At 35.4% G+C, this 12,529-nt stretch overlaps 1 protein-coding gene across 6 annotated transcripts in view; it reads left to right on the forward strand.

Annotated features, from left to right (window-relative positions):
* ena (ENAH actin regulator enabled) overlaps positions 1-12,529 on the forward strand; it is a 206,059-nt gene that overhangs the window by 155,440 nt on the left and 38,090 nt on the right. For all 6 annotated transcript variants that reach the window (XR_011951863.1, XM_072542983.1, XM_072542985.1 and 3 more), the window contains one exon: positions 1,871-2,036. Coding sequence is in view for 5 of the 6 variants with exons in the window: in XM_072542983.1 (XP_072399084.1) it covers positions 1,871-2,036 (166 nt within the window). In the remaining variant the exon portion in view is untranslated. The remainder of the gene's footprint in view (positions 1-1,870; positions 2,037-12,529) is intronic.

Below are 12,529 nucleotides of genomic sequence, written 5' to 3' on the forward strand. Positions count from 1 at the left end.
TGTGTTTTGTTTATGTTTTGTAGAAACTGAAAAACAAAATCAAAACTGAAACAAACCCAAAACTCTTGTTTATTTCAAGTGAGCTAGATCTTGTTTGATTGCTTTTACACAGTGGTTTTTTTTCAATAACCAACTAACATACACACATCAGAATAATTTAGAGGACAAAAACAAAATGCGAGATTACAGAAGGATTTAGATTTAGAAGGATTACAGAAAGACCCTCGAAACAGTTGCTGCCTTGTATTGAACGCAATGTTTTGTTGTATAATGTGTCCGCCCAATATGTCCCTTACATGCTCAATTGGGTTTAAATCTGGCGATTATGCTGGCCATGGTAAAACCTCAATTTGGGGACTAGCTTGTTTTGCAAATGGCAAAACAATAGCTTCGAGAATAATATCACGGTAGCCTGTAGCATTTAGAAACCATTCCAGACAAACGAGATTGGTTCTTCCACCAAGAGTGATGCTACTTCTTCTTCTTTAGGTGCTGTCCTCTTAGCGAAGGTTGGCGATGACCTCTGCAAAGTCTTCCCTATTTTGGGCTTTCCTTATTAAACTTTGAAAGTCTAATCCTGTCCAATCTTTGATGTTGCGCAGCCAGTTCATTTGTCGTCTACCCGGGCCGCGTCTGCCTTCTATTTTCCCTTCTATAATAAGCTGAAGGAAGGTATACCTGTCGTGTCTAAATATGTGTCCAAGATAAGACGTTTTATGCTTCTTGATAATTTCTGTGAGTTCACGTTCTCTATTCACACGCCTTAAAACTTTTTCATTTCTAACGCGGTCGGTCCATGGAATTTTCAGCATACGACGAAATACCCACATCACAAAGCTCTCTAAACGTCGTAACGAGCTGACTGTTAACGTCCAAGCTTCCACGCCGTGTAATAGTACACTATAACACTTTATCATGCGGTATCGTAGGGACAAATCAAGATTACGGGTAGTGAGTAACTGTCGCATCTTTAAGAAGGTGTTTCTTGCCTGTTCTATTCTACATTTAACCTCTTGTTCTTGGTCTAAGGTTTCATGTATCCAACAGCCTAGATACTTAAACTTTTTTACCTGTTCAACTAGATTGTTGTTGACTAGTATGTTTATAACTGGTGTGTGTTTTTTTTTGTGTGTGATGCCACCCCACACCATTATACTGCTACCTTGCTGTCTATGAACCTCCTGCATGGTGTCCAATCGTTCAGCATTGCCAGATCGTCTCAAAATTCTTGTCCGTCTTGCATCTGATGCAAATCCAAATCAGGACTCATCTGTGAATAAAGTAGGGGTCCACTCACGTCTAATCCAATTTGCGTGTTCTCATATCCAGTAAAGTTGATGAGCGCGATTTCCTCTGGATAACACATGCACTCTTACAGGTGTTCGAGCATTTAACCTTACTTCATGCAGTCTATTTCTAATGGTTTGGCCACTTACAAATACCTGATGGGTCCCTTGCAGCCTCATTGTAATTATGATGCAGTTAAAGTGCGATCTCGCAAAGCCTGTAACCTAATAAAATTGTTTTCAATCTGGTTGGTTATGCTTGTATGGCCTGTATGACATTCAGTCACATCACCAGTTTCTTGACACCTTAACCACAAACGATTAATGACACTTCTGTTCGTGTGGAGGACCTGAGCAAGATTCTAATCTAAATATATTAAAATAAACATTACACTATCAAACCACCTACCATTGCTATTAATATGAAAAAGTGCTTCAAAATGATTTTAAGCCATGCAAAAGTTTTATAGACAAAATAAAAAATCTGGTTTATCTTTTAGCTAAATATCTATTTTTACTTGACTACCCAAGATCGACACAACTGCATAAAAAAACATGTTTTTATCGTTATTTTTTTGTTTCAGCGAGCAATCCATCGCTAGTGCCCGAGCAAGTGTAATGGTATACGACGATGTTAACAAAAAGTGGATTCCATCGGGCACGTCGTCGGGCCTTTCGAAAGTTCACATCTACCAACATACGGTACACCAGACGTTTCGAGTGGTTGGAAGGAAACTTCATGACCATGAGGTAACTATCATTAACTTATAATATCTATATAATGAAAATATTTGGAAATACGAGTATTTAGCAATAGCACTGCTTAAACGCGCAAAGTTTCAGACCGTTAAGAACACTCGCCAACGTTAGGTGAAATGGACGTGTTGAGTGCCTCACTGTTATTACCTTCTTGGGCGGCAAAGAAATGCCAACATAGATATTAAACTTTTTTGATAAAGGTTCTAGTTACTAGAGTATGTTTCAACTGTAGTGGCGGAAATTTCTAGGAACAGTAAAGCCTCACCAAACAAAGCAGTGGCGTTCCAAAAAATACTTATGAGTAATAACAAATTGTTAAAGATAGGTACACACAATTTATTAAACAATGATATTAGGTTATATTTTTGGCAATATTGTACTACATTTTAATACATATTATTATAATATATCACATACATATATTGTCTGTATGTGAAACCATAGATACGTATTACAGATTACAGTATTCTTCTTCTTAAGGTGCCGTGCATTTCTGCGTAGGCGTCCACCGTACATCGTCTTGTCAGGTGAGATGTTAAATAGTCAGGATTAAATAATTCTGTTTTTAGCAGCATTGCGAAGCATTTCATAGCTGTGGATTCCTGTCCATTGTCGAATATTGCGCAGCCATGACATTTTTTTACGTCCCAGACCTCTCCTACCCTCTATCTTCCCTTCGAGTATCAGTTGCTGAAAAATATATCTTTCTCCTCGTAATATGTGTCCCAAGTATGCAGTCTTCTTAAATTTTACATAACTAAAAAGTTTCCTATCCTGTAAGCCCGCTCTTCTGAATACTTCCTCATTTCTGACCCTTTCCGTCCATGATATTCTAAGCATTCGACGCAGGCACCACATTTCAAAAACTTCAAGTTTGTTAATGGAACTGGCCTTTAACGTCCATGCTTCCATTCCGTACAAGAGAACAGGCCACACGTAACACTTAAGCATCTTGTATCGGAGGTTGAAGTCAAATTTGCGATCAGTTAGAAACTTACGAAGCTTCAAAAAAGCATTTCTGGCTTGTTCAACTCTGCTCTTTATTTCATTCTCGGGGTCCCAACTCTCGTTCATCAAACAATTTAAGTATTTAAATTGCCTGACCTGTTCGATTTCTTCTCCAGAGACCTATATCTTTGCGTTGGGGTAATCATTTCTACTTATAATCATTGTTTTTGTCTTCTTAATATTTATTTTCAAACCCCGAGCTTTACTTGCAAGAGTTAGATCATTTAAAAGGTATTGAAGATCTTCGATGTTATCTGCCACTGTGGCTGTATCATCGGCATACATGATGTTATTAATAATTATGCCGTTAACTTTAATACCCTTATTAGAGTCTGCCACTGCTTCTGCGAAGGCTTTTTCTACGTATATATTGAACAGCATTGGAGACAGTATACAACCTTGCCTTACTCCTTTTTTAAGGGAGAAATCTTCTGTTTCGTTGAAATTTTGAAGACGTACTGTTGCTGTCTGGTTCCAATACAGATTGGCGATAATTCTTATATCCTTGTCGTCCAATCCCAACTCTTGTAGGTATTTTATCATCAATTCGTGTTTTACATTATCGAATGCTTTTTCATAATCGATGAAACAGAGAAAAACTGTATTCTTTGATCTAAACAATTCTGTATTAATGTTTGCATACTAAAGAACGCTTCTCTCGTGCCAAGTCCATTATTGAAACCAAACTAACTCCATCAACTGATCTCTTCACATTTCTTAAACAATCTAGTTTTTTCTCAATTCTCAGGAAAAGTTTTAAAACGTGACTCATTAGGCTTATTAGTCGGTGGTATTACAGTATTAATAAATATTAATTACAAAGATTGTTTTAACTTTAGAACCTTTATTATTTATATTATTACTCACTTAAACGTCACAAAGTTAAATAGAAGAATATACGAAATGATTGTAATAAAGTAAAAAAATAATACATACATACAGGACAATTGGGAAAACTTATATTCACATAGGTTACATAGGTACATCGTAATGTTAAATTATATTATTCCCTTTCATAATCAGATGCACTGTCGTCGTCACTAGAATCATTTAAATCAATCCCTAATTCTTCAGTAATTACATCTATGCGACGTTCACTTTCCAAATATGTACTTATCTTCAACTTTGACAACATGTTAACGCACTGTCTTCCAGTTATCTACAGTTACTCTAGCAAATTCCTGTTCCACCAACACTTTTACGTCTTCTAACTTAAAATAAACGTTTTGTTTTGCACACACATGTCCACATTCTTGCAGTACTTTGTAAAATTTAAGTTTAATCATTTAGCAAATTCCCATCTGTAAACATGAGCACGTGTTGATATTCGCCCTCTCATTCGTCAAGAGGCTATTAAATATAATTTATTGCCTTAAGCCAGACGGATTCTCATGTTACAGATCCAAACTTACCAGTCTGTTTAAATTCAAATTGTAGCGTGTTGCTTTTTTATTCAAAATGTTTACTTTGTTATGTATCTCTCAGTTAATGAATATATTATTTTAGCACATTTTCCTTCAATGGAACATTAAATTTTGCTCACAGTGATTAAATTTCAAGAAATTCTTACACTAATAGTTTCAAAAGTAAATATTTTTAAAAATCATATAATATACCTCAGTACGACTCTGGCTTTCACGTGCGTTTGTTGACGGATGGGAATATGTAAAACGAATGTAGTTTATATTGAATATGATCTTGTTTGTGTCGTTTGATGATTTCATACAATTGCGGTTTTAACATTGACGTTACAAATGGTAAATTTTTTTCTGTCAACCAAGATATCATATCCATTTTTTTAGAATTACTGGTGGGTGCTTCATTAATGTGTACATTATGATATGACGTATTATCAATAACAAGTACAGATCCAACAGGCAAATTGGGGATTAACTGTTCTTTCATCCATTATTCATAATTTTCTGAATTCATATCATCATGATAATGTCCTCTCTTAGCTCCTGACTTAAAAATCAAAAGGGCATTCTGTATGAAACATACCTCCCCACCACCATGTACGATAACCAACCTACTTCCTTTTGAAATGTTTTTCAAACAATCCTTTGCCACTGTTATCTGTCTAGCTATTTGGCGTAGTGTGTCCTGCGTGTACATAGGTTTAATCAACATATACAATTGACTTACCTTCGCTTCTGTAATATTTAATTTTGTCCAAATATTTAATGCGTAGAACACGAATATCATTCCGTTCATTCAATGAACGTCGATTATCTTTCGTTTTCTTCCATTTAAATCCCAAATCTTACACAATTCTGTAGATAGAACCCACACTTCCAATCCACTCGTACACCTCTTCAAGCCTTTTCTGCAAAAGCTTTAATGATACACGACAACGTTCAGTCTCATGAAAACGATGAATGGTATTTCTAATGAACTGTGTGTCATACTCCCTCAAGTCTGTCACGGTTGCTTTCCTTTTAGCAAGTGTTGTAGCTGGAAATTTTAGTGTATTATTTGACTCTGCGTTTGTTAACATACTCGCTTTTTGAATGATCTTTCTACTGTTGTATTGTTGTATCTGCTGTTGTTTCACTCACACTTTGTTTAATACTGGCTCGATTATCTTCAGGAAATAGTATTTGCATATATTTAAATACATTTTAAACTATTCCTTTGGATTCTGGTGTCAATCTGAACTGTTTACTCGTACTACAATTAACCATCTCCATTCTACAAAATAGTTCTAATACGTGTGGTAGCACTTTCCTTGTTGAGACTCGACATAATGATACTAAATTACGAACTCGTTTGAAATCTAGTGACTAGAAATTCTCGGAAATAATTCTTATCAGTTCTTTGTATGTCCTTAACGAATCGTTAAGGAGTCATTAATAATGACTTTATAATTACAGTTTTAAGGTAACTGATCCTAATTTAGAAATTAACTTTTACCAAACTTTATAGAGTATCAATTATTAAAGATGGTATTACAACAAACAAAAAGTTTGGTATCTAAAAACAATCTGTGTACAATCAAACTCCATTTATTATTTAAGTGAGTAATAATTTTGTAATTAGTGCGATTTCAAATAATTTAATTTGTTTAATATTGCAACGCCACTGCATGGGTCTGATTATAGATATTATATTGTCTGCGCGATTAACTATTTCGTGGAAGGACTCGCCACTCGATTTGAAATAAGCTGTAATCATGTTTGACTAATCTACAAGTTTAGTATATTAAAATTTAAGTAAACTCGTTTTCATCGTTCTTGGCGTGTGCCTGAAATAAGCTACTACGGAATTTTTAATATTCGTCTCTCTCTGATACACAGATGCGTAATTCAAGTGTGCGAGTCACGTTCGTCATGGTAAAGTGCGATGAGAAGGGAATGAAGAGACTACTCACGTCTCCCAGTATTGTAGCAATAACACCGATGCGTTTGGCCGATACGGTGTCGGTGATAAGTTCGGCCTCTTTACGAATACAGATAGCACGTGACGTATTTTTTTTTTAACATGTTACCCTGATCTGTGCAGGTTTGAAGTAGCTGATGAAATAGTTTTTATAAGTAAACAGTTTTTAATTAATTAATAGTTTGAGCTCTTACTGTGTGGAATTCCATTACATAAAATAATACTCTCGACACCTTAAAAATTCCAGTTTATTATAAATTAACTCTCTCTCTTCCGATACCCATTGCAATAATGACTTGTGGCATTGTTCTTGAATGAGCTGGCTAATAGGTTTATAATTGTAGCAATTACCATTGATATTTTATGTTGTTTTAGTCGATTTTAGTCAGTCATTGTTGGAATTTGTTCCGAACAGTTTTACTTATTATTTTTTGTTGTGAATAACTAATTGTTCTATTTAATAACAAAAATGCCGGGAAAAACGATAACAGGAGAAATGCGACAATGTGTAGTTTATTTATTGGAGTATTTTAAAAAAGAAAAAGAAAATAACGGACCTTTGCTTTCGTTATCATCGGTACATGAACGAGTAGCGGACGCTTTGAAAATCAGTCTTCGCACAGTGACAAGAATAAAGAGTGAATACAAGACAGTGGCAGCTCTTACTACACCAGGAGAGTCACGTAATGTACAAAAAAAAAGACTAATGATGTCAGCGATACTATAAAAGGAGAGATTAGAAATGTACTGTATGGCATGAAAGCAAAAGGAGAGCACGCTACAATTAAAGTTCTAAATACACAATTAAGAAACAAGCATCTCTATGACGGTTCTGATACAAGTTTGTGGCGTCTTATGAAAAATTGTGGGTTTTCATACAAACTAGAAAATAGTAGACGAGTGCTATGTGAGAAACCATGTATTGTCTCCAAACGACTGTATTTTTTGAGGCATTATATGAGAAATTTTTTAAGTCCAAGCCCACTTCAGTTCGTTTTTTTAGATGAAACATGGATATTCCTAAAAGGGGCATATAAACGTACTTGGCAAGATGACTGTGTGAAAAGAATCAGAAAAGGACACGAAAATACAGGTAAACGCTTTGTTGTTTTACATGCCGGAAGTAGGCAAGGATTTGTTAAAGATGCTGGATTACTATTTTCTATGAAATCGAAGAGTGCAGACTATCATGATTCTATGGATAAAGAGTCTTTTAAAAAGTGGGTCTCCGAAAAGCTGATACCACTGTTGGAGGAACCATCTCTAATTATTATGGATAATGCCTCATACCATAGCTCTTTAATAGAAAAGTTACCGAATGCCAGTTGGAAAAAATCGGTCTTACAAGAATGGTTACGAGCGAAACAAATAATTTTTGACCACGATTCGGTCAAGACAGAGCTATTGAGTCTTTGTCGCCAGAATAAACCACAAAATACAAGGTACGTTATAGACGAGCTACTCCAAGAACATGGGCATCAGGTTTTGAGATTGCCTCCATATCACTGTCAATATAATCCGATTGAGTTGGTCTGGGGCATTTCTACACAATACTGTGATCGTCATATTGGAGAACATGGACGTGGAGATGAAACAGTGAAAAAAGTTTGGGGCGATGCATTAGCTGAGGCAACACCTGCAGTGTGGGCGAGTTGTGTTAACCATACTGAAAAATTAATTCAGGACGACTGGGCAAAAATGGTCACATATGATGAAAATAAAAGTAGGATTATCATCGATTTGGCGGAAGATTCCAATGATGAAGACAGTTCCAGTGAAGACGCTGACTGATTAGCTAATTAATCAAGGTCAGTACGTTGTAACAGTTCAGAATCCGCTACAGTGCTTAAAACTTAAAAAATCTGTATCATTTTTTAATTAAAGTGGGTTAAATAATTAACACTTTTTTGGGTATATTTCAAAATCCTTTTAAAATGTACTTTTCGTTATATCCTGTCCTATTGTACTGCAAGCTAGAAAAATACTTCTTCGCAATTTATACGTATATTCCGTTATTAGAAATTTAATGAAAAATAATTTATAATTTTCTTTTATAACTATTATTTCGTTTGACATGGTACATTTTGCTCCGCCACTAGAGGAGGTAAACGAATCGAGCTTAGACAAGGAAAGACAGATGAAACAACTTATTGCAAGTGTTTTTACACGCACACGCCAAGAACGATGAAAACGATTATATTATACATTTGATATTGCGGATCTTGCGCCAATGTTTGGGAATTTCATTATTGAATCATAGCTGGGTCACAAAACACTGGCTCATTTGTGATATTTGGTTTTTCGCATGAGAGGTAAAATCTATTTTCACCATTTCCCTGTCTAGTCTCATACAGATTTGATTTTAATTACTGTGTAAAAAATTGATTTTGATTTATTTAATTTAAGAAAACGAAGCTTGGATATCGGTTAAAGTTCAAATGAATACTATTCATTTGCTAATTATCAGTCTTTTTTAAACCTCTAGTGCAGTTTTTTTTAAGTATAGCAGGGTAGTGTGCTATTTCTTGGGCTTCCGCATAAAAGGAAGTTTCAGTCTACCTGGGACGGTACGATGTTTTAAAAGTATCTAGATGTTTTCGCCGGCGCCAGGTAATATCTTACCGTAGATGGTGCTAATGTCTCCATAATTACGGTGTAATCTATTGTCTTTCCTCTGATATAAAAGCAAGTTAATATTTGGCATACACAAATCAAAGTAAACACAAAATCAAGCATTCTCGTTTAAAGTCATTCTAAAGCCATTATCTCTAATGCAATTTTTATTGTCAGTGTCGTATCTGAATCTCGGAGACATAAACAATCGGACCTATTAAAATTCCTCGACATTTATCAGTCCACCACAAATAGTTTATAGTTGATAATTCCACGGCAATTTCCAAGAAGATGAAAAGTGACTCTTGCTATTGTTGTCGGGAATATTGATAAACGTTTTAAGAGAAAGGTATTTTTAGTCTTCTCTAGTTAGCCGGTTTGAATGCAATTATTTTGTTTTAGTTGTAGTGAACGGTGGAATATATATACTGTGGCTAATAGAAAAAAACTTAAATTGTAAGTTTCGAACAAATAGTGCTATGGCAACTATTAGTTCTTTGTTGTTTTTTAAATGTTACGATTCACTTTATGGTTTCAATATAGGATGTCCCAAAAATCAGGCCAGAAACACAAGCTTTTTAATTTTCTTCTCCGTTTGTCTGTTGATTCTCGGAAAAAATATAAAGACATTATAGCTCCATAACGCGGATCATAGTTCCCAATCTTTTTTTTTGCTGCTCTGCTAGAAAAGCTTTATGTAGACCATTTTTCAAATGCTTATTTAGCTATAGGAAAGGTTAATATGTTAAATAGTTGTATTTGTTTTGTTAGGATATTGTTATTTAGTTATGCTAGTTTTATAGTTACGTTATTTCTTCGTCACGGTCTCCTTAGTTTGTAATAGAGAATCCTGTCTTAAAGAGAGACTTAAACCTGTCGATAACATTAAAATGAATAATATATTTCTAATGTTGGACATAATATTCTCTAACAATATTCCAGTGTTCTTCTTCTTCTTCCTCTTTATAAGCAATTCTGCTTGTTCATTGACGGATTAATACCTCTATGGAAGGTAGTCACTTCATCTTTTGCGCGGTCGTCTGATACTTATTCTGCCGATTGGTGACTTATCCCTTGCTATTTTGACGACACGGGTCTCCTCCATTCTGCTTATGTGGTTATTCCAGTCTTTTTTTCTATTTTGTGTCTATTCATTTATACACTTTACGTTACGTTACATTTTCTTCTAATATCTTCATTTCTCTTGCATATTTCCTGTAATTCTTCTCATTACTCTTATCTCTGCCGTTTCCAGTAGCCTTTGCGTTATGGCTGTGTCGAGTATTGTTTCTGAGGCATATGTCATCATTGGTCTTATACTGGCTTTATAAATTCTTGACTTCATCTCAGTGTTGTGTCTGTTTCGCCATATAGTGTTATTAAGGCATCCTGCCAGTCTATTTGCTTTTTGTACTTGATCTCTCACTTCTTTGTCCGGGTCTCCATAGTTAGACAGTGGAATTTCCAGGTCTTTTATTTCTATTAATTGTTCAATACTGATGCCATCAATTTCTATTTTACGTCTGGTTGTTTCTTTGCTGACTACTATTGTTTTAGTTTTCTGAGATGAGATTGTCATATTAAATTCTTTTGCTCTTATGTTAAATCTGTGGACCAGTCTTTGCAGACTATATTTATCCTGGGCTATCAATATTGCGTCGTCTGCATAACAGAGTATTTTTCTTTCTTTGTTTCCCATTCTGTATCCTCTTCCTTTGTTAACGCTTTTGATGATTTCATCATCATCATCATGCAACCTCTTCTATCCACTGCTGGACATAGGACTCTCCCATTTTTCGCCACTCTTCACGGTTCTGTGCTTCTTGTTGCCATTTCTTGAATATTCGTCTAATGTCGTCCATCCAGCGTGTTGGTGGTCATCCTCTGCTGCGTTTGTCTTCTCGTGGGCGCCAGTCAATTAGTTTTCTGGTCCATCTTGTGTCTTTCAGTCTCGCTATGCGACCTGCCCAATTCCATTTCAGCTTGGCTATACGTTCGACGACATCACTGATACCTGTTCTTTTCCTTAAGTCTTGATTCCTTATTTTGTCTTTTTTTTGTCACGCCAAAAATTGATCTTTCTATTTCAGCTATGGGATGTTGCTCTTAAAGATGTCTCTTAGTGAACCATACGCCGCCCAAGCAAGTGTTATTCGTCGTTGAAATTCGCAGGTCTGGTTGTCCTTTCCTATTCTGATTTCATGACCAAGATATACGTACTTTTCTGTCAATTCTACCACTTGATTTTGGATGACTAGGTGTTCGCTGGGAACTAAATTTGTCATAAATTTGGTCTTACTGATGTTCATTTTTAGACCTATTGTTGAAGATACGTTTTCTTATTCTTGTACCATTTGTTGTGCTTCACCCAGATCTTCGGTAATAAGTACTATGTCGTCGGCAAAACGCAGATGATTGAGCATTTCTCCATCTATTTTTATTCCTCCAGTTTTACATGCATTGTGGCGTTTTGGTATAATGTTTGTACTAACTTTGTGAGTCGGTAATCTATTCTACTATTGTTCAGAGCAGTTATAATGCTATCTAATTCCACAGTGTCGAAGGCTTTGTGAAAGTCTACGAAGATAAGTACCAGTGGTCTGTTATATTCTAGCGACTTTTCTATTAAGGTTTTTACTGTTTGTAGGTGATCGTTTGTTCCGAATTTTGAGCGGAAGCCAGCTTGTTCTCGGGGCTGGTAGAAATCGTAACTTTTTCTCTAGTCTTGTCGTAATTATTCGGGTTAACATTTTATAGATATGGTTCAATAAGCTGATTGTTCCATAGTTTTCTAGGTGCGCCTTGTCTCCTTTATTGTGTAGTAAAATTGGTACTGCATTGTTCCATGTTTTCGGTATGCAACAATCTGTTAGACAAAGGTTAAACAACATTTTTATTAGATTGAGAAGGGCATGTCCGCCCATCTTTATATCTTATATTAGGACTGCTTCTCCTGGCTCTTTGTTGTTTTTCATCTTTTTCATTGTGTCCTGGATTTCGCTTAGTGTGATCTCTGGCATGAGTTCTGAACCCTGGATGATAATTTTGCGTGATGCGGCGGCTTCCAAGTTCTTTTGGTCTTCTCTTTGGCTTGTGTATAGTTCTTGATAGAAGTCTTTAACTATGTGTAGTAGTTCTCTATTTGATGTGGGGACTCCTTCTTTGTTCTTTAGTTTGTGTATTTCGCATTTTCCATTGTTTAGTCGTCTTCTCAGGACTTTCAGATTTTTATTCTCTTCTATAGTTCGCTGGACTTTTTCATTCTTAAATTTCCTTAAATCTTTCCTTATAGCTTTTGATACTTCTTTGTTTATTTTTCGCAATTTTTCTTCGTTTTCCTTTGATTTTTCTTCTAGTTTCCATTAGTTGCTTTAACAAGTTTATACCTCTGTAGTTTTCTGACTGTTTTTTATCTCTTTTTTTGAATAGTAGAATTGGTTCGCTCGTTCTCCATTCTTTCGGTATTTTATTGTGTTTTATAATTT

This window comes from Diabrotica undecimpunctata, chromosome 9 (assembly GCF_040954645.1).
Source record: "Diabrotica undecimpunctata isolate CICGRU chromosome 9, icDiaUnde3, whole genome shotgun sequence".
Taxonomy (NCBI): Eukaryota; Metazoa; Arthropoda; class Insecta; order Coleoptera; family Chrysomelidae; genus Diabrotica; species Diabrotica undecimpunctata.